This window comes from Gouania willdenowi, chromosome 10 (genome assembly GCF_900634775.1).
Source record: "Gouania willdenowi chromosome 10, fGouWil2.1, whole genome shotgun sequence".
Classification (NCBI taxonomy): Eukaryota; Metazoa; Chordata; class Actinopteri; order Blenniiformes; family Gobiesocidae; genus Gouania; species Gouania willdenowi.
In genome coordinates this window covers 40,287,723-40,308,600 of record NC_041053.1, presented here as the reverse complement: position 1 = coordinate 40,308,600, position 20,878 = coordinate 40,287,723, and the positions used below count along the sequence as shown (strand labels likewise).

General features: G+C 40.6%; 1 protein-coding gene across 2 annotated transcripts in view; it reads left to right on the top strand.

Moving 5' to 3' along the window:
• Positions 1 to 7,253: 7,253 nt before the first annotated feature.
• LOC114471483 (complexin-1-like) overlaps positions 7,254 to 20,878 on the top strand; it is a 96,454-nt gene continuing 82,829 nt past the window's right edge. The window contains exons 1-2 of one of the 2 annotated variants that reach the window (XM_028460320.1): positions 7,254 to 7,493; positions 7,983 to 8,105. In XM_028460320.1, the coding sequence (XP_028316121.1) occupies positions 8,075 to 8,105 (31 nt within the window). In that variant the 5' untranslated portion in view covers positions 7,254 to 7,493; positions 7,983 to 8,074. Of the gene's footprint in view, positions 7,494 to 7,591; positions 7,731 to 7,982; positions 8,106 to 20,878 lie in introns of those variants that run through there. The other variant, XM_028460321.1, reaches the window with a different exon arrangement.

Genomic DNA, 20,878 nt, shown 5'->3' with positions numbered 1-20,878 from the left:
TCAAAAAGCACAAAAGTATATAAAAATGACAGCATAACAAAAAAGCTCACACAATGATGCAAAAAAAAACACAAACATTTGTGAAAAAGGCCAGATTTATTATTAAACATGACAACAAAACACAAAACGACAAGAAAAACACACAAAAAGGCTTAAAATAAGTCAAATATTAAAGTGTAAAAGTAAAAACACATAAAATAAAATAACAAAAAACCCTTTATTAATGCTCTGATTGGTCATTATTGAAAATGTTGACGTCAATATTGATAATGTGGTCCCGCTGTGATAAAAAGGTACTTACGTCTGATTGTTTGTTGCACTGCATGAATAAATATCCTTCAAAATAAAAGCCCAGAGCCTTTATATTGACCTTTTTTGTCTTTGCAAATGTCCTGTACTCACTGAAAACAGGCTTGTGGCTTCATAATAATAATAATAATAATATGTTCATCTTGAATTAAACGGAATAAATATAAATATATTTTTCCCATGAAGTTAAAGAGAACCTCCACTATTTTTTTACAAATGTGTCATAGAACCTTTAAAATGTCCTCAATAGTAGATCTGTGTCTGATAAAACACATTAAGTGCATTATTTGTTTTATTAACTTTTAAAAATAGGACTACTTTATAGTTTTAGAGCATGTATTCCTCCATATTGAAATCACGTGATTGATGATGTCACACGGCCCCACTGGCTGTAAACATCCCATTGTTTTCTATTGGAGTGAAACATTCAGTATGATTTATAGATAATTTAGTAGATTTATAGATCATTTACAGATTTTTTGATAATTTTGCAGCTTTTTAGATCATTTAGCAGCTTTTTCAGTCAAAATTCCAATTTGTGCTGCTTTTGGTTGCTCTAAATAACCAGAAAAAGTAACTTTCAAAGACAAAAACCCTGAGGATAGAAGACCTTTTGGAGCAGGAAAAGCTGTGTACATTGTTTCATCAGCTGAAAATATATTGTAGCCAATTTTCTTTGCTCAATGGTTCGCCCACTTTATCCTCCACAATAAAGCCGAGGTCTCTGAGAGATTGGTTTGTGTGGAGGTGAAGAGCAGTATTGATGTTATCGCTGTGGATTGTTCCACAATGGTTGGGAGAGTCGTCTGAAAACTCATTTGTCTGGGGTTCAACGGGGCCTTTGGGTGGCATTTGAGAGTCCACGGGAAGACATTTGTAGTTTGGAGAAAAGGTGCAGAGCGTCGAGGCTGAGCAATGGGAGAATGAACGCTCACTTACACGTGGCGCATGTTAATAAAAGAGGATTTACTGCAGACACGCAACTCTAAGGCAACCAAAACACACAGAGCAACGAGAAAAGCAAAAGCATTGACTTCAAAAACACACAAAACAACAACAAAAAACACAAAATGACAACAAAACACACTAAATGACAACAAAAAACACTAAATGACAACACAAAATGACAACAAAACAACACAAAATGACAACAAAACAACACTAAATGACAACAAAACACAGTAAATGACAAAAACACTAAATGACAACAAAACAACACTAAATGACAACAAAACAACACTAAATGACAACAAAACAACACTAAATGACAACAAAACACACTAAATGACAACAAAAACACGACAACAAAACACACTAAATGACAACAAAACACAGTAAATGACAACAAAACACACTAAATGACAACACAAAATGACAACAAAACAACACAAAATGACAACAAAACAACACTAAATGACAACAAAACACAGTAAATGACAAAAACACTAAATGACAACAAAACAACACTAAATGACAACAAAACAACACTAAATGACAACAAAACAACACTAAATGACAACAAAACAACACTAAATGACAACAAAACACACTAAATGACAACAAAAACACGACAACAAAACAACACTAAATGACAACAAAACACAGTAAATGACAACAAAACACAGTAAATGACAACAAAACACAGTAAATGACAACAAAACACATTAAATGACAAAAACACACAATGACAACAAAAACAACACAAAACGACAAAAACACAAAATGACAACAAAAACAACACAAAATGACAAAAACACACAAACTGACAGCAATAGCACACAAAAAGGCATAAAAAGTCTGAGCCCCAACATCAGACCACCAAAAACAACTAAAAGAAACACAAAAGGACAACATAGACACAAAACATCAACTACGCTACACTAGCTGTGTTTCCGATCGCTAAAAAACTTTTTACGCTTTTCTGTGGAGGTTTTTTCAGACGTTTCGATATTGAAATCTATCGTTAAAGCTCAATGGAAACATTTTTTCCGCATTCCTTCCTGATTTTTCTGATTTTTAGCTTGAATTATGGATTTAAATTCTTCATATTTTTTAAGAGTTATTCCTCAAATGTGACATAAGTTTCTCTATACAGTCATTATATCCTACTTCATAGTACAGCTGCTCTGTGACAGAATTTTTGGTTAGGTGAAGCTAACAGAGAGATATTAGGATATACTGATCCAGATTTGTAGTACAGGCCCTTTGTGTTTTTTGAGTAATATTCTGTATTTTTGTTATTTGTTTTTCTGATATTTGTGTTTTTACTGTTGTTTTTGTGTGTTTTGGATTCAATTTGTGTATTTTATTTTTTTGCTTTAGCAGTATTTTTGATGTTTGTATTTTTCTGATGTCTTTTTTACTCATTTTGTGTGTTTTCAGAGTAAATTCTGTATATTCTTCTGCTCGCTGTAGCGCCCCCTAGTAGGAGGGAGGCTAAATAATGCTTTTTTGTTTTTTAATTTCCAATATATTATTAACACGGTCCACACGGTCATGAAATTCCTGGAAAAGTTATGGAATTTGAAAAAACGATTTTCCAGTCTTGAAAAGTCTTGGAATATCTTATCTGTTCTGGAAATATTGCCTATTTTCATATTTAAAATATGTTAAACCCCAAAGATGTTAAGCATTACCTCAAAGTGAAAATACTGCATACTTCAGCTGACATACGTTAAAAACCAGGAAATGCATACGCAAAAAAAGAAGGCGCTTTAGGACTAAGTCATGGAAATTTGATTAAATATTGTGGAAAACTTTTGAAAAATCATTGTGAAAAAAAGTGTGGGAACCTTGTATTTAATTGTTTGTCTTTGAGCTTTTCCTCTGTAAATTCACTTTAAATAGTTGTATTTTACATCTTGTAAGTGACTCGTTTTGCTTTTTTATTCATTATTTAATCGACTATTTTATCTTTTTTCAGCAGATTGGTCACGTGTGGTAAACATCAGTGACTTTACTGTGTAGCAGAATGAAGGAGACGCACACATTTCTCTGTAAAGCCATGCAGCAGCCGTGTTAACACGTGAGTCAAAGCCTTTCGTTTCCATAACATTTCATAGCTTTTATGACTGACAGGGATTTAAGAATGGGTGAACATGGAATGCTGAGGCGTCACGTATGTGTGCAGCCACCCACACGTTAGAGAAAAGGAGTTTATCTTCAGGAAATAAAAGCCTGCAGGTCCAAATGAAAGCAGGGCTTAATAATGTCATCATGTTACTGCACTGAATGAGGAAAGACTTCCTGTTGCCACGTGGTTACACACCCAGGATGAAGCAGGAAGGGATGAAGACGAGGATGAGGAGGATGTGAAGCATCAGTGTCGACGCTTTGTCTCATTGATAAGGAGAAGATTCACTTTTTATGAGATTAAAAACACACAAACCATGATCCTCAACCTTGGGGTCAAGATCCCATTTGGGGTCATGAGACAGTGGGAGGGGGGTCGCCAGATGCCTTCAAGGAACTAAATATATTTTTTTATACAATTTCAGCCCATTTTTGCTTATTTTTTTTTTACCCTTTTTCAGCAACTACACCAAACGCATCCATCCATCCATCCATCCATTTTCTTCCGCTTTTATCCGGGGCCAGGTCGCGGAGGCAGCAGTCTCAGCAGAGATGCCCAGACCTCCTGATCCACGCACACCTCCTCCAGCTGTTCTGGGGGGGGACCCCGAGGCGACACCTGGCCAGCTCAGAGACATAGTCCCTCCAGCGTGTCCTGGGCCTTCCACGAGGCCTCTTCCCAATAGGACATGCCTGAAACACCTCCCGAGGGAGGCGACCAGGAGGCATCCAAAACAGATGCCCAAGCCACCTCAGCTGGCTCCTTTCGACGTGAAAGAGCAGCGACTCTACTCCGAGCTCCTCCCGGGTGACTGAGCTTCTCACCCTATCTCGAAGGGTGCGCCCAGCCACTCTGCGAAGGAAACTCATTTCGGCCGCCTGTATCCGCGATCTTGTCCTTTCGGTCATAACCCAAATCTCATGACCATAGGTGAGGGTAGGAACGTAGATCGATCGGTAAATTGAGAGCTTTGCCCCCCGACTCAGCTCCCTCTTCACCACAACAGTCCGATGCAGCGACCGCATCACTGCTGACGCCGCACCGATCCGTCTATCCATCTCAAGCTCCATCCTACCCTCACTCGTGAACAAGACCCCGAGATACTTGAACTCCTCCACTTGAGGGAAGGACTCTACACCGACCCAGAGAGGGGAAGCCACCTTTTTTCCAGTGGAGAACCATGGCCATCCCCAACTGCCACGCAATGTTGCAGAGACGTGTCAACCAAGACAGTCCTACAACATCCAGAGACTTAAGGCACTCAGGACGAATCTCATCCACCCCCGGAGCCCTGCCCCTGAGGAGTTTTTCAACCACCTCGGTGACTTCAGCCCGGGTGATGGGCGAGTTTGCCTCTGAGTCCCCAGCCTCTGCTTCCTCATCAGAAAACGTGGCAGTGGGATTGAGGAGACCCTCAAAGTACTCCTTCCACCACCCAAAAACATCCCCAGTTGAGGTCAGCAGCGCCCCCCCCTGCACCTAGTTTTTGCTTCTGCGACCGCGCGGGCTGCAGCACGCTTGGCCTGCCGGTACCGCTCGGCTGCCTCTGGAGTCCCACCAGCCAGAAAGGGCCAGGTGGGTCTCCTTCTTCAGCTTGACGACATCCCTTACTTCCAGGCGCCACCACCGGGTTCGGGGATTGCCGCCGCGACAGGCACCAGAGACCTTACGGCCACAGCTACGAACAGCCGCATCGACAATGGAGGAGTAGAACATGGTCCACTCGGACTCCATGTCTCCCACCTCCCTCGGGATCTGGGAGAAGCTCATCCGGAGGTGGGAGTTGAAGATCCCACTGACAGAGGGATCCAACAGACCCTCACCACACGTTTGGGCCTGCCAGGTCTGACCGGCTTCCTCCCCTGCCAGCGGATCCAGCTCATCACGAGGTGGTGATCGGTTGACAGCTCAGTCCCTCTCTTCACCCGAGTGTCCGAGACACGCGGCCGGAGATCAGGTGGTACAACTACAAAGTCAATCATCGACCTCTGGCCTAGAGTGACCTGGTGCCACGTGCACATATGGACACCCTTGTGCTCGAACATGGTGTTTGTTATGGACAAACTGTAACTGGCACAGAAGTCCAATAACAAAACACTACTCGGGTTCAGATCAGGGAGGCCGTTCTTCCCAATCCAGGTCTCACTGTCGCAGCCCACGTGGGCGTTGAAGTCCCCCAGTAGAACAATGGAGCCCCTAGTCGGGGCACCATCTAGTACCCTTCCCAGGGACTCCAAGAAGGCCGGGTACTCTGCGCCGATGTTGGGCCCGTAGGCCAAAACAACGGTGAGAGACCTGTCCCCAACCCGAAGGGGTTGGGGACGCGCATAGGGACGCGAATCTCTCGTTCACTGAGGTAAACTCCAACACGTGGCGGCTGAGCTGGGGGGCAATAATCAAGCCCACCCCAGCCCGCTGCCTCTCCCCGCGGGCAACGCCAGAGAAGTGGAGCATCCAGCCTCTCTCCAGGAGTTGGGATCCAGAGCCCAAGCTGTGCGTGGAGGTGAGCCCGACTATATCGAGCCGGTACCTCTCAACCTCCCGCACAAGCTCAGGCTCCTTCCCCCCCAGCGAGGTGACGTTCCATGTCTCAACAGCCAGAAGCTGTGGACGCAAACCGGGCCGCCGAGGCAACCCCCCTCGACCGCCACCCAGTCCTCTCTGCACCCGACCCCTACGGATCCCTCTGCGGGTGGTGGGTCCACAGAAGGGCGGGCCCACTTCGTCCTTTTGGGCCAGGCCTGGCCGGGCCCTGTGGGCAAAGGCCAGACCACCAGGCGCTCGCATTCGAGCCCCGGCCCCAGGCCTGGCTCCAAGGTGGGGCCCCGGCTGAGCCATACCGGGCGACATCACGGTCTTTGCTTTTATAATGTCCATAGAGGGTCTTCTGAACTGTGCTTAGTCTGACCCGTCACCAAGGACCTGTTTGACATGGGAGACCCTGCCAGGGGCTAATGCCCCAGACAACATAGCTCCTTGGATCATTCGGGCACTCAAACGACCCCACCACGTTAAGGTGGCAGTTCACGGGGTTGAAACTCATCATATTTTAACCTATTTTCATCACTTTTTCTTGCCATGTTTTTGATCTTTTTAATGTATTTTTGCTACATTACTCCCATTTCTGACACTTCTACATCAAATTTCAATGCCTTTTCTTCAATTTTTTTCCACTTTTAAAACATGTTCAGCACTTCTAAACCCTTTCCACCACTTTTCCACCTAAGGTCACATATATTGACCCATTATTGTCACATTTAACCTCTTTTCATCATATTTCATGTTTATTTTTTCCAATTTAACCACATTCACCATTTTTTATGCCCAGTATTTGTCAGTTTAAACTAATTGTTCCATTATTGACACTTTGAACCATTTATACCTCTTTTTCCTGTCTGTTTTAACCAATTTTTGTGGTTTTTAAAATCCCATTTCACCACCATTTCCACCAGTTTTTGTCTTTTTTTTAAAAAATCCATTTTATTAGTGATTAAAACCAGGATTTTCATCTTTAAGATGACTATAATAATAATAATAAACGTTCCTGGATAACAGTGGATATTATTCAGATGAATAAATAAATGTGGTTATCACAGATTCATAGAACAATGGACCATCATTTTACTGACTTTATGGATGGACCCCAAAAATCTCTCCCCTTTATTCCCCCTTATAGATGGTCCTGTCTCCACATGACTGTTCTTCAATGTTCATGTCTGTGTTCAACCACCTTCAGCTACAGTGGGGGTCTCTGACACCTTTATTTAGGGGGTCTCTGGGGCTTAAAAGGTTGAGAACCACTGCCCATAGTGTGTGACACACGCGCGGAAGGGGGCGGGGCCACCAGCGTCAGGGCTGAATTATTGATCTGCCTCCGTTACTGGGACGATTCTTCTTCTCCACCATCACCTTCACCACTCCTCCTCCTCCTCCTCCTCTCTCTCTCTACGTGTGGGAGACCTGAGCAGCGATCAGAGGAGGAAGAACCGAGGACGTCCTTCTGTTTCAGCACCAGCAGCAGGAGATGCACAGGGAGAACCGATAGATCATCCATCTGAGCCTCAGATACAACTTCACCCCCGGAGGATCCAGGCTGTAGCACCGGCAGGAGGTGAGCATGGATGGAGGATGGATGAAGGATGCTGAAACAAACCAGCCTCCGAATAGCGCGTCACCGCAGCGACACACATGCACGCACGCACGTATGTCCGCGAATTTTGGTTGCGATCACGGCGCGAGGAGGACGACGCAAAGTTTCGTGCTGAATGCATGCAGGCACGCGCACGCGCCGTGCACCCCACAAACTGAGGACTGCACGCGCGCGCACTGCATGTGCACTTAGCTCGAGGTCTGACACACACACACACACACACACACACACACACACACACACACACACACACACACACACACACACACACACACACACACACACACGCTCATGCAGATATTACCCTGAGCGCGCGCGCGCACGCACGCAGCGATTGAACCACTGACCTTCGTGTCCTTCACTGCGCGCGTGCGAGGCATCATCAGTTGTAAAAAAAAAAAAAAAAAGTAACTGAAAAAAGGATTTTGTGCGTCTTTTTTTCTGCTGCAGATCTGGCAACCCAGGAGCTCTACTTTTCTGCACCTATTGAATGTGTTTAACGTTGCTTGGAAAAAGAAGGCCAGGAATTCAAAGCCATCACCATGAATTTCGTGATGAAACAAGCGTTGGGAGGTGAGTTCAACTTCAACCTTAAAGCTCTGATGCTGCTGCGCGTGCACGTCACTGTCACACATTGGTATTATTCGTGCATGTTGAGGCTCCGTGGGCTGTGATGAAACTGGACACTGCACTGATTCTTATCTGGAAACACATTTTTCCACCTCGAGGGGAGAAAAACCAATGAAGGCAGAATCACTAATGGCTGCTTTGACTGAGTCCCAGGACGTAACAGAACATTCTGAAGGTTCTTATCATGCACGAGGAGGATGCAGCTGCTGCTGCGGCAGTGAGAGATGTAATGAGATGATGTGACAGATGGAAACTACTATCACACAATCACAAACATCTGGTCCGAGGGCCACATTAATAACATTATGTCTGAACATCAAAGGACAAAGGCTTTGAATATTTTCCTCTTCTTCTGCGGTTTTGTTTTGTTTTTTGGACTCATATTTATGTTTTTTTAGTGTATTATATTAGGTATAATTGTATACATTTATTTGTGTATTCTTGTAGTTTTTTTCAACCTTGGTTTCAGGACCCCATTTTGGTTCGTGAGACACTGCAGGGGGTCTCCAGATGCCTTCAAGAAACTAAGAATAATCAATTTGAGCCCATTTCTTTTTCTTATTTTTACCCTTTTTTGCCACTACACAAAACTTGCCACATTGTAACCTATTTTCATCATTTTTTTTGCCATATTTTTGCTCCTTTTAATTCATTTTTATTACATTAGTCTGCCACTTTCTGAACAGTTTTTCCATTTTCAGGAAATTTTTGCCAATTTAACCACATTCAGGATTTGTAATGTCCATTATTTGCCAGTTTAAACTAATTGTTCCTATTTTTTCATGTACATTATACCCCCACTCCCCCAATTTCTGCAACGCTATTACACAACGTAGCACAAACATACACTATAAACACAAAAAAATGCACAAAATAACAGATACATACAGAAAAGGATTCCAAACACACAAAACGGCACAAATGACGCAAAATTTCAAGACAAAATACACAGAATGACTGAAAGACTACACAATGTAACTCAAAAGTAATCCATAAACACAAAAAAATACACTAAATAACAAATGCATACAAAAAAGGACTCCAATAGCACGCAAAATTATAAGAAAATTACACAAATTAACAAAAAATACACAAAACTTTGGGAAAATACACAAAAGTTAAACAAAAATGATTAAAAAATAATGAGAAAAATACACAAAATGACCTCATAATGACTCAAAAAACCCAGATTTATCAACAGCAGATAATTTGTGCGCTGGGATTGGTCAGAAATGAATGTTTCTTAAATCACACGTTAGTCCTGTCCTACGATACGATCAAATGTGAATTCAGATTTACACGCGTTTTCATGCAAGGTTGATAAATGAGGGCCAAAGACACCAGAAAAAAAGACCATATGAAACTTACAGTAAGCGTCAACAAAAATACACCAAGACTCCAAAAAAAAACACAAAATGCATCTAAAACACACAACATGACAGAAAGGACACCCAAAAACACACAAAATGAGAAGAAAATGACACAAATTAACAAAAAATGACAAAATATTTAGAAAAATTCAAGAAACGACGACAAAATGACCCCAAAAGAAGAAAAATACACAACACATGAAAGTTGAACCAAAATCCCACAAAAAACCACGAAGCACACGACCTGAGGGCAGGAACGCTAGAGACTGGTTTTAGTGACGTGAGACATTCACTGACACTCTGTAAATGTGACGTTTGCATGTGATTTGTTGGATGTGAATAATGCAGAGATTGATGCACCAAAAAATGTGCGTGTGTGCGCGTGTGTGCGTGCGTGCGTGCGTGTGCGTGTGTGGCAGAGGATTTCTTCCACTCTTGGGGAGCAGAGGCAGTTGTTTTTTCTTAAGTCGTAATGAGTTTTGCGAGTGCAGTGGATTAGCTGGTGGCTATTATCTCACTTCTCTCCCTCTCTGTGCTGCTCTGAGCACAAACAAACACTCCATCTGCCTGGGATTTGTTTTCTGTGTTTTTTTTTTTTACGGCGGCGACACAGGAACAATCCACCGTCACCTTTTATCTCCCAAACAGCAAAGATCAGAAATCAGAAGTTAGAAAAGTTTTCAACGTCAAACCTCCCACAGATGCTGGAGAACAACGGCGTGTTATCAAAGAAGTCCCACTTTCTCACCATCTTTGACTCCTGCACATAAATGGATGGATTACAGCGTTTTAATGCACTGAGCTACAGTAATGGAGAGTTTAGTCATGTGGGTCATTCCTAACCTTGTCTGGAAGATGGATTCTCCTGGTGTTCACAAACACCAGAATCCATCTTGTGCTGTTCCCGCCTCTGCCTTTCAAATCCAAACCAAATGAGTTGGAACCAATCATGAGGCAGTGTTGTGTTTAGGGCGGGATATCTGGGTGTGACGAACACAGAAGCGCCAAAGCAAAACTGGCGCATGCACAGTTGCGGGGAGAGGAAGGAGCTATTAGCATAGCTATTAGCATAGCTCTGACACAGGAGGATGGTTAACGGGACTTTAACTCACAAACTCATGTTGCAGAAACGTCGAAAGTCACTCAACGACATCATGACCGCAGCATTAATATACCAAATTTAATGTTTTCACCAGCGGAGCCTCGTTGTTGTTGTAGCAGCGTTTCTGCGGCGCATGCCGATGACGACGTCAATATTTGTTACCGTCTGATTGGCTAAAACAAATCATGGTGGACAGGCGCTTCGCCCAATCAGCTTCAAGCATTCTGTTCATGTTCCTCCCTGGTTCTGAAAGGATTCACCAGACACAGACACAGATCTATGTGGAGAACTGGAGATAGAGGGAGGGGCTACACATCAATCTGGATCTAACCAGATTATGATTCCATGACATTTCACTAATTGTTCCGTAATAATTCAATGATAAATTTGTACATTTTTAGTTTGATCAGATTAATTCTTTGTGACAATTTAATGAGGCGATTATGTGTCCTTATTTTTTCTTCCATTTTCAGCTTCTAATATCTCAGGAACTACGCCACATAGTTTCTCAAATGGGGGTACGTGTACCCCTAAGGGCACGTGATGGCACTACAGGGGGTACTTGAGAGAGAGGAAAATTAACAAAAGAAAACATTAAAAATTTGACAAAACGATTCTCAAGTCTTGAAAAGTAATGGAATAATTTTACTGTTTTGGAAAAAATTTTGTAGATATAATTTGTTTTATTTCAATGTTTAAAATCTAACCTTTGCTATTACCGTGTGACTTTAAGCAACTCTAACGCCTTGTGTTGTACATCGCTTTGGATAAAAGTGTCTACTCATTAAAATTGTAATCTCATAATTAAACAGTTGCACTTTTTGTTGTTTTTTAATATTATATTCAATATCTGATGCATCGTTATTTAAAAAATATTGCAAAATGGGTGCCATTGTTTGTGCGACGCTATATGATGCTACTGACCGTGACACACTGTCAGACCTCTGTTACACTACTAAACTGGCTCATTGTTGGCGGAATAGATCTTAACGTTCAGAGCCAAATTTGGTAAAAGTTTTGAACAATCATTGTGAAAAAAGTGTGGGAAACATAACGATACATAATCAATGTTTGGGTCTGGAACATGTTTGGGCCTTCAGTGAACAACAAAGCATATGCCTGAATACAAAACACACAAAACTTAAAAAAAACAAGGCCAACAAAAATATACATAACGCCAACAAAATCTCATATTACTCCAAAAATACCGAAAAATACAAAAAAAACCAATACAAAAATTCAACAACAAAAAACACAAAATGTCGCCAAAATGCACAACGCCAATAAAAACTCCATATTACTCAAAAAATACAAGAAAAGGACAAACAAAAATACACAAGACTCCAACAACAAAAATGCACAAAAAAATAACTAGAAAATTGCTGAAAACTTTGACAAAATGAACGAATAACGCCACCCAAAAACTCCAATGTATTTGTAATTCATAAAATGAGAAATACATACAGTAGCCCTCATTTATCAATCGTTCGTACGTTCAGACCTGAGTGTGACACAGAAACAGACAAAACTTCAAAAAAAATGACACAAAAAGACCATATGAAAAATACCGTATACGTCAACAAATATATCAAAATTTCAAAAAGACAATAAATGACTTTGAAAACACACAGAACAACAGAAAATAAATGAAATTAAAAAAAAAAAACATTACACAAAGCGACATCAAAAACACACAGTTATCTCAAACACAAAATGACTGAAAATACACAAACTGACAACACACACACACACACATCTAGTGCGTTTCTCTCCTTTAGTCTTTGCTCTCTTATTGTTTATGATCTCCTTCCTCTGAGCCTGATTGGTGCGTCTGCTGCTGTATGTGGTCATGATGATGTCATGATGTCACAGGGCCATGACATCATGTGTGGGCGTGGCCACAGGAATTGTGACACAAGTACCATTTCTGCTGTGATTAATAACAGCAAACTGAGATTCAGCGTTTCCTCGTGCACTTTAGAGCCCCGTGGAGCCACTGGAGGGATGTGTGGCGTCCCAGAATCATCTCACCATCTCACCATGGCCTCCGACCAATGGTCATCACTCATGTGTGTCATGACAAATCGGGACAAATGAGAGTTAGATGGAAAGTGGCCGGGCAGTGAGGGTTTGTGTGAGCTCACATAGAGCAGGAAGAGAGGATTTACTGCTCATGACATCATCAAAAGTGGTCGTAAATTCCTTCCGGCGTCTTCAGCCTCAGAGGAGGCGGAGCTGAGCCCGGTGACAAATTGTCCAATTAAAACTGGGCTTGTAAAGTCGAGCTGCAATCTTCGTCTAATGGAACACGTTAAAGTTCTTGTGAAGCAGAAATAAATTTATGTTATGAGTTTGTCACACCACAGAAATATGAGTCATTGACCACTGAGTCAAATTTCAACGCTAAAAATATATAAATATAAATAATATATAAAAATATCCCTAAGTATATAAAATTAGGTCTAAAAAACATGGAAAATCAAGCATTTCTCTCTCTTCTGAGATGCTGGGGGTGTGTCTGTTAGAGGCACTGGAACCACACCCATGCAGGGGAAGGGCGCCGCCTCCTTATAGAGTCTATGGGAGAGAGCAGTGTGAAAACAGCTCCATCGTTGATAGTGATTCCCTCATTGGTTTTTTAAAAGTTCTCAGATCAGGCCAAACGAATATGTGCATCCTTCGTGGGTGGAGTCAAAACTGCCCCCACTAGAGGTGAAAAACTAAACCGTGGGGTAAAAAAAAAAGAAGTGCTCATTTCATAGAAAATGTGGCACCAGCAAACGTGTTTTATTTCCCTGAGTCTGAATATGTGGTTTGTTCTCAGTTAGGGGCCGAATTGCGCCCCCTGGAGGTCGTGGAAGTTTGGTGTTCTTCAGCAGCAGGGGCGGGTTTATGCTAACGATGTTACGTAACACGGCTATGGTTCTTATTTTATTTATATTATTTAATTTTTTGTAATGGTTTTGTGTTTTTTGTTGTCTGTTTGTGCAATTGTTGTTTTTTTGTTTTATTGTCATTTTGTGTTGTCATCTTTGTGTTTTGGTTTGTTTGTTTGTGTTTTCGTTGGTGTTTTGTCTTTGTTTTTGTCCTTTTGAGATTTTTGGGGTCATTTTATTTTATTACTGTCTCATTTTGTTTATTTTTTTGCTCGTCATGTAAATGTTGGTAGTTTTTTGTGTTTCTGATTCATTTTTATTGTTTTATGGAGATGTTTTTTTTAACCATTTTATGTATTTCCCCTTTTGTTTTGTATATTTTTAGATATTTCTTGTCATTTTGTTTTTTTTCATTTGTTCGTTTTTCTTTTGGACTCAATGTTTTGTTTTTCTGTTGTTTTGTGTGTTTTTTTCTGTCATTTTGTTTTGGGTTTTTTTGTGGTCTGAGGGCCGTATGTGGTCCCCGGGCCACCTGTTGCCTACTTTGTGCTGTATTAAGTGTGACTCTGAACAGTAAAGTGTGAACATCCCTGGTTGTGTGGTTACATGAGCGATGAAAACGTAATTATCCTGGAGGATTAATTAGAATTGAGTGAAAAACCCTGGAGGATCCATGAAGAAACGTAACTCTCATGTGACCGTCCAAACGTACGCTAGTGTTGTTTACCTGCTCAGAGTGAGACACGTTACCACATTCCCTCTCAGAGACAAACCATCTCTCGTTCTCTGATGTAGATTTATTTCAGCCATTTTTATCCTTCAACCAGCGATGGACAACTTCTATCATAGCAGGGCCACAAATATGTAGATGTCTGATCTTACATCATCTAATTCAGGGGTCATTCCATGTCATTTCAGGACATCTTAGTAATTCAATATTCTTAGTTTTATTGGACAAATATTTTTTGAAATACGGAAAATTTAGTGTGTGTGGGAGGGTGTGTAGATTTTTGCACGTCCTTGTTTTTGTTCCATTTTCATCTTCTAATATCTCTGTAACTCCATCACATAGAAAACTGTAATATGGTATAGTAATAAGCTCCACCTACTCTCTCAGAATATATAAACAGATCTGCTATACATTATATCTGGTGGACATGTCAGCTCCTCTAAATAGTCACTAAGTCAGTGTGTGTTTGGGTCTGGAACATGTTTGGATCTTCAGTAAACTACTTAGCATATGTCTCAGCTCCCTGTGATGTGATCAGCTTAGAGCTATAAACATACCAACCAATGCATGTATCTGACTAATTTGATGTGATTTGAACAGTCTATGTACATATGCTAACCCTAACCCTAACATCGGTACAGGATTCACTCTTAAAATGTTTCCGTTAAGACAAAATTAGGTTATATGTGAGGACCGCTTCAAGCTGAGCTGCTATGAGAGGGATCAGTGGACTAAGCTAATGGGCTAAATTATTGAGCTAAGCTAATGGGCTAAGCTAATAGGCTAAGCTATTGAGCTAAGCTACTGGGCTAAGCTAATGAGCTAAGCTAATGGGTTAAGCTAATGGGCTAAGCTAATGGGTTAAACTAGTGGGTTTAGTTAATGCGCTAAGCTATTGAGCTAAGCTACTGGGTTAAACTAATGAGCTAAGCTAATGGGCTAAGCTAATGGGCACAAAGCTAAAATTATGTCTGAAACTAGACGTGGTCCTACAGAATTCCTTCACAGAGTGTGGTTGAATGCAGCTTGTAAATGTACGTGTTCAGAGCACTACTACGTTTCTGCTTCCAGGGGACGCTATGGGGTGTGTCATGGCACTAACCACACCCCCACCACATTGTTCACTCTCATTTCCTTGTGTCTAAATGATGAACTCTGTCAGGAGAACTTACCTGTTGGTTCATGTGCTGATCCTCAGAGGTAGTAGAACATCATCCAATCAATGAACAGATATCCTTTCACACAGCTTTCATCACAGTTTCTATTTATATTTGTGCACTTCCAAAACCAAACTACTCAGCCATGGCTCGTTTCTGCTGCTAATAACAGCTCTGTCCGTTAGGCTAATTGTGATACTGAGTGGGTGTAGGGAGGCTCACAAGAAGCAGGAAGTTGGTGAGAAAGGTGATATTTAATCATCTTGTAACACACAACCTTTATCACTGAGGGAGGAGTTACAAACAGCTGCTTCAACAGAAAAACTACACTTCCCACAATGTTAACAGACCTGTTACGCCTCTATATCCCACAATGCACCATTTCTTTAAAGCCACAGGCCAGGCTGATCAACGAACGTGCGTCATATACTCACCAAAATAGCAACTTCAGAGTTTATGCCCCACGGAATAAAATCCTTCCACACATTTTCACTACAGGTACTGTTTAAATAACAGTAAGAACAGTGGCACTCAGAGACACTGAAACAGGATGAAACACTGAGCGTTTCCTACTCCAGCGTATAGAACGTGTCATCCATCCATGAGTGATGAATGCTTCGTGTCATCCTTTTAGTAACGAGTGACAGAAAGTGACCGACGGCTCTTTCCTGAAACTCACTCAGACCCGACCGTCTGCAGAGTCTCAAACCTCTGGAGGCGTCAACAGTTGAACCTGGAATCCTCAAACTGACAGACTTCAACCTCTGGTCTGTTTAAGTCCAGTGAAAGGGTTCACGTGTCATTAAACATGGTCGGTTCCGATCCAAACCTCCTCAGCCTGGGACTGAGATGTAACAGCAGCTCAACCTTCAACTCTCTCTCCTTCTTTGACACTCATGCCTCTACGTTGACATTTAGCGTTTCTCAGGGGGGTTTCCACCCCTCAACCCTCCTCTGTCGACCCACAGTCCATCATCTGTAGGAGACCCCCACGTGGCCCACGTTCCTGTCACTCACCCCCTCAGTGAGTCCCAGCGCTGTCCTCGTCTGCTTTGACTTTATTCAGTGACTTTTATCAACACTCACAGATCAGTAATAAGTGGAGTTCATCAACTGTTTCATCTACTGACAGACGCGTGTTTCAGCTTTAGGTTCAGGGTAGTTTTCACCCCAGGGCAACAATGTTTGAGTTCCCACTTCGCCCTAAAGTCCCAGAGTTAAGTCGTACCCATGAAATGCTTAAAGGAAGATATGTTTTGACTTGTTTTTTAAACACCATTGTATTTTACAAGTTAATGATCTTTTATATATTGATCTATGAGGCGACACTTTGGATGTGTTGTAAATGAGTATATACTGTCTACAATATACTATACGTATGATTAGGATGGTGAGTGTTCCCACTGAAGTATACTTCCAAGTTTCCCAAGATGCATCTGGAACCTACAGTGTTCAAAATCTGAATCACACTGAGGCTAAATATCTGTTGATTCTCCAACTTTTTTTTGAAAGTTCCGAAAACATTTGAAGTGAGAAAGTGACCAAGTAGATTTTCAGGGACCCTCCATTGTGCTACTGACAAAAACTTTCTGCTAACAAAACAAGAGCCCTATGACACAAAAGCCTTAAAAACTAAAGGAAGACGAGAAGAAATGCTTTTATTTTGAAAAGAGGATGTTAGATTTCTGGCTTGAAGACAGTCCCAGAACCATTTTATGTTCTGCTCGCAATGCATCATGGGGCGGTTGAGTATGACTAGTGTGCACACCGTGCATACTTAAAAAATGTCCCCGAATAGCAGGGGTTCTCAACCTTTGGGTCAGGACTCCATTTTGGGGTCGTGAGACACTGGGAGAGTGTCGCCAGATGCCTTCAAGAAACTGAATATTTTCTTTTAACAATTTGAGCCCATTTCTGCGTGTTTACCCTTTTTCTGCAACTACACCAAACTCACCATATTTTTGCTCTTTTTAATGAATTTTTGCGACATTACTCCCATGTCACCACTTCTCCATCAAATTTCAATGACTTGTTTGCAAATTTTTTCCACTTTCTCAACATTTTCAGCTCTTATAAACCCTTTCCATCACGTTTCACCCTAATGTCACATGTTGACCCATTATTGTCACTTTTAACCATATTTCATGCTTATTTTTTGCTAATTTAACCACATTCAAGATTGGTCACTCCCATTATTTGCCAGTTTAATCTTATCCAATCCAATATTGACACTTCAAACCCGTTTTTATCACATTTTGTGTCCGTTTTTGGCCACTTTAGTCTCTGTTTACCCATTTTATTTGTGATTAAAACCAGGATTTCCATCTTTAAGATGACTATAATAATAGATAACAGTGGATATTATTCAAATGAATAAATAAATGTGGTTATCACAGATTCATAGAACAATAAACCATCATTTTGCTAACTTCATGGATGGACCCCAAAAATCTCTCCCCTTTATTCTAACGCTTTCTTTGTCGTCATCTGATAAAAATGATCGTTGTCCTTTCTGTCTTTGTCCTGCAACCTTGAACCAAAGCAGCGACACATTCAAACCTTTCCATCTGCATCTATTCTGTAGATTAGATGGAGAACAGAGCAGAGCAGCCACTCCACCTGAGAGACACCGTTGTGCACGAGAGCTGCCGATGGCTATTACTGATTCACTCTTTGACCTAGAAAGCGGTTAATAGCGTACGCTGAGGCTGCATGACACTCAATACAACGTTTTGAGAGCGATGACTGGATGGAACACATTAGTGTTACACAGCAGCCTCTCATACACTGTATCATCATTATGTAGTGGGAATGTTTTCAGCTGCAGTTGACTCACTACTTTACCCAGCGCTGCTATTTAACGCTCAGCTCCTCATCTGGACATTTGAAGCCATTGCTCGTGACCAGGGTTGGATTTAAACTGGTTTGTTGGCAGCATCACCAGCAGTGCACACACACGTTGGATCAATACCCACAATCGATAGCAGACACGGGGAACTCACGGCTATTTCTGTGCAGCTCCCAAGAGTTAATGACTCCAGAACAATTAAAATAAAATTACAGAGAATTACAAAAAATAACAAAAAAAATACACAAAATGATTCCAAGAATACACACAAAATCACAGTATATTACACAAGATACACAAATGGACAACAAAAACACCCAAAACAACTACAAAAATAGTTAGATATAAAAAGCAACAACCAAACAAACAACAAAAGTACACAGGATGACTTCAAAAATACACAAAACAGCAAAAAAATACACATAATGACTTCAAAAATACATAAAACTACAACAATAAATACACAAAATGAGTCAAAAAATGCACAAAGCAAAAAAAGAATATACATAAAACACAAGATACACAAATGGACAACAAAAACACCCAAGACAACTACAAAAATACTCAAATATAGAAGGTAACCACTAAAAAAATTTTAAGAACCTAAAAAAATCAACAAAAGTACACAAAATATCAAAAATACAGAAAATTATTTTAAAAATATGTAAAAACACAATAATACTTACAAATAATTACAAAAACACAAAAAATGAGATGAAAATAAAATTGTATCACAAGTGATTAGTTTGTGGGTTTCCCTGTAAATCTTGGTGTAGAGCTTTATTCTGATCTCCCTCACACTGAGTCAGCCTCACCTGTGGGACGCTGATGTGAAGCGACGTCACATGACACACGTCCGACCGCAGGAAAACACACCAGTGAAGACTTCCAGCACAAAGCAGATAATTCACCTGTTCACATAGATGTCATAGAGCAACCTTTTGGTTTTATTTCAATTATTTACCTGATGAAATGGCTCATGCTGTGATTAGCGTCACAGTATACGTTGTCCCACCTTCCTGTTACATAAAGGAAACACTCCTGCCCAAAATAACCCCAGTGACGTCTTCCTTTTACCAGATAATCACTAATTTTCCTCCTGGCTCTGGTGTCGTCTCGTGCTGAGCTGCTCAGCGCTCAAAGAACAATGTGTTGTCTTTGTGATCCGTGGCCAAAACGCTTCGCTGCAGCCTCCAAACATGGCCGCTCGCTTCAATATGTCACCTTGGCTTTGTTCGACGACGTATGGAGTGTCCGAGGACACACGCAGTGCTGTGATGTCTGTGGATCAAAGTAGATCTAGACACCAACCAAGCAAAGAAACCACATCTTCTCTTTAAAACCCACTTTCTGATCCTGATCCTGAAACTAATAAACAATAAGAGATTATTAGACACAGAGCCAAGCTACAATGGCCTCATAAATAGGATTTTCAATATTCGTGCGTGGTGAAATAAATCAAAGTTGGGCTCAAAAATAAAAATAAAAAGTTGCATAAAGAAAAACTGTTTTATATCCCAACAAAGACGAACCTTTATAGAATCTATGCATAAACAAGGGATCTCTGTCCGTGGCTCAAATATCTCTGTGGTTCAGGGACAGACAGAGCTGAGACTTTCAACATGGCTGCTGCTTGGTTCAATGATGTGCAACGTCAGATTTGTTTAAACTGCAATGATAACGTTAATAAATTATTTCATAAATGCTGCTTTGCTGAACAGCTCAATGTTAAGAAATGTGTTGATGATGTCATAGGTTCTCTCAGAGTCCCAAGCCCGGATAAAGGAGGAGAGTTGGATGTTGTAGCTAACAATTCCACCCCACATAACAGTCTTTTAATTAAATTTGATATTCTAATATTTAACAATACAGGACAAAATGTATTTATGTAATGTGGGTCTAAAACATCAAAGTCATTGGCAGATGCATCACATGGTCAGTAGGTGACAGGGTTGGGGTCAATTATCTTTGTGATCCTGTAATTGATGATTAATTACAGTTATGGCCTATAAATTATAATTGTAATTTTAAAAATCTGTTGCTGTCATAATCATAATAATTTAATTGTAACTAAGTTCAGATAATTGACTTTGTAATTGTAATTGCAATGAAAATTCTATAGAAATTGGCAATTATAATTTAACGCAAAACTGGGGAACCATGATACAGTTCTAAGTACAGTTCTACACATATAGTATATAGTTAATAATTATTCAAATATGTTCTATAGCAAACTTTCCCACATTTTAACATTAAAAAAATTGAAATCTAGGGGTAGGCTCAGATGTCCACACCATTAATATTAAAACCTAAACTTTAATTGATTAGGAAGCCTAACAAGGTAATCAATAGATAGGAAATAAATTAGATGACAGATATTTATTTTTAGTGTATTTTACAGCTGATTTAGTACCTGTTATCATTAGAGGTGCTAACAGAAAGCTAACACAAGACAAAATGAAGGTTAACTAGTATTAGATTATTTATTTCAGGCTATGTAATTGTGAGTAATTGTAATTTAACTTTAGTAAATGAAAACGTAATTGTAATTGACTTTCTGGGGATAAAAAATGATTGTAATTTCATTGTCATTGGGAAAAAATGCTGGTCACTGTAATTGTAATTGAGCTGTA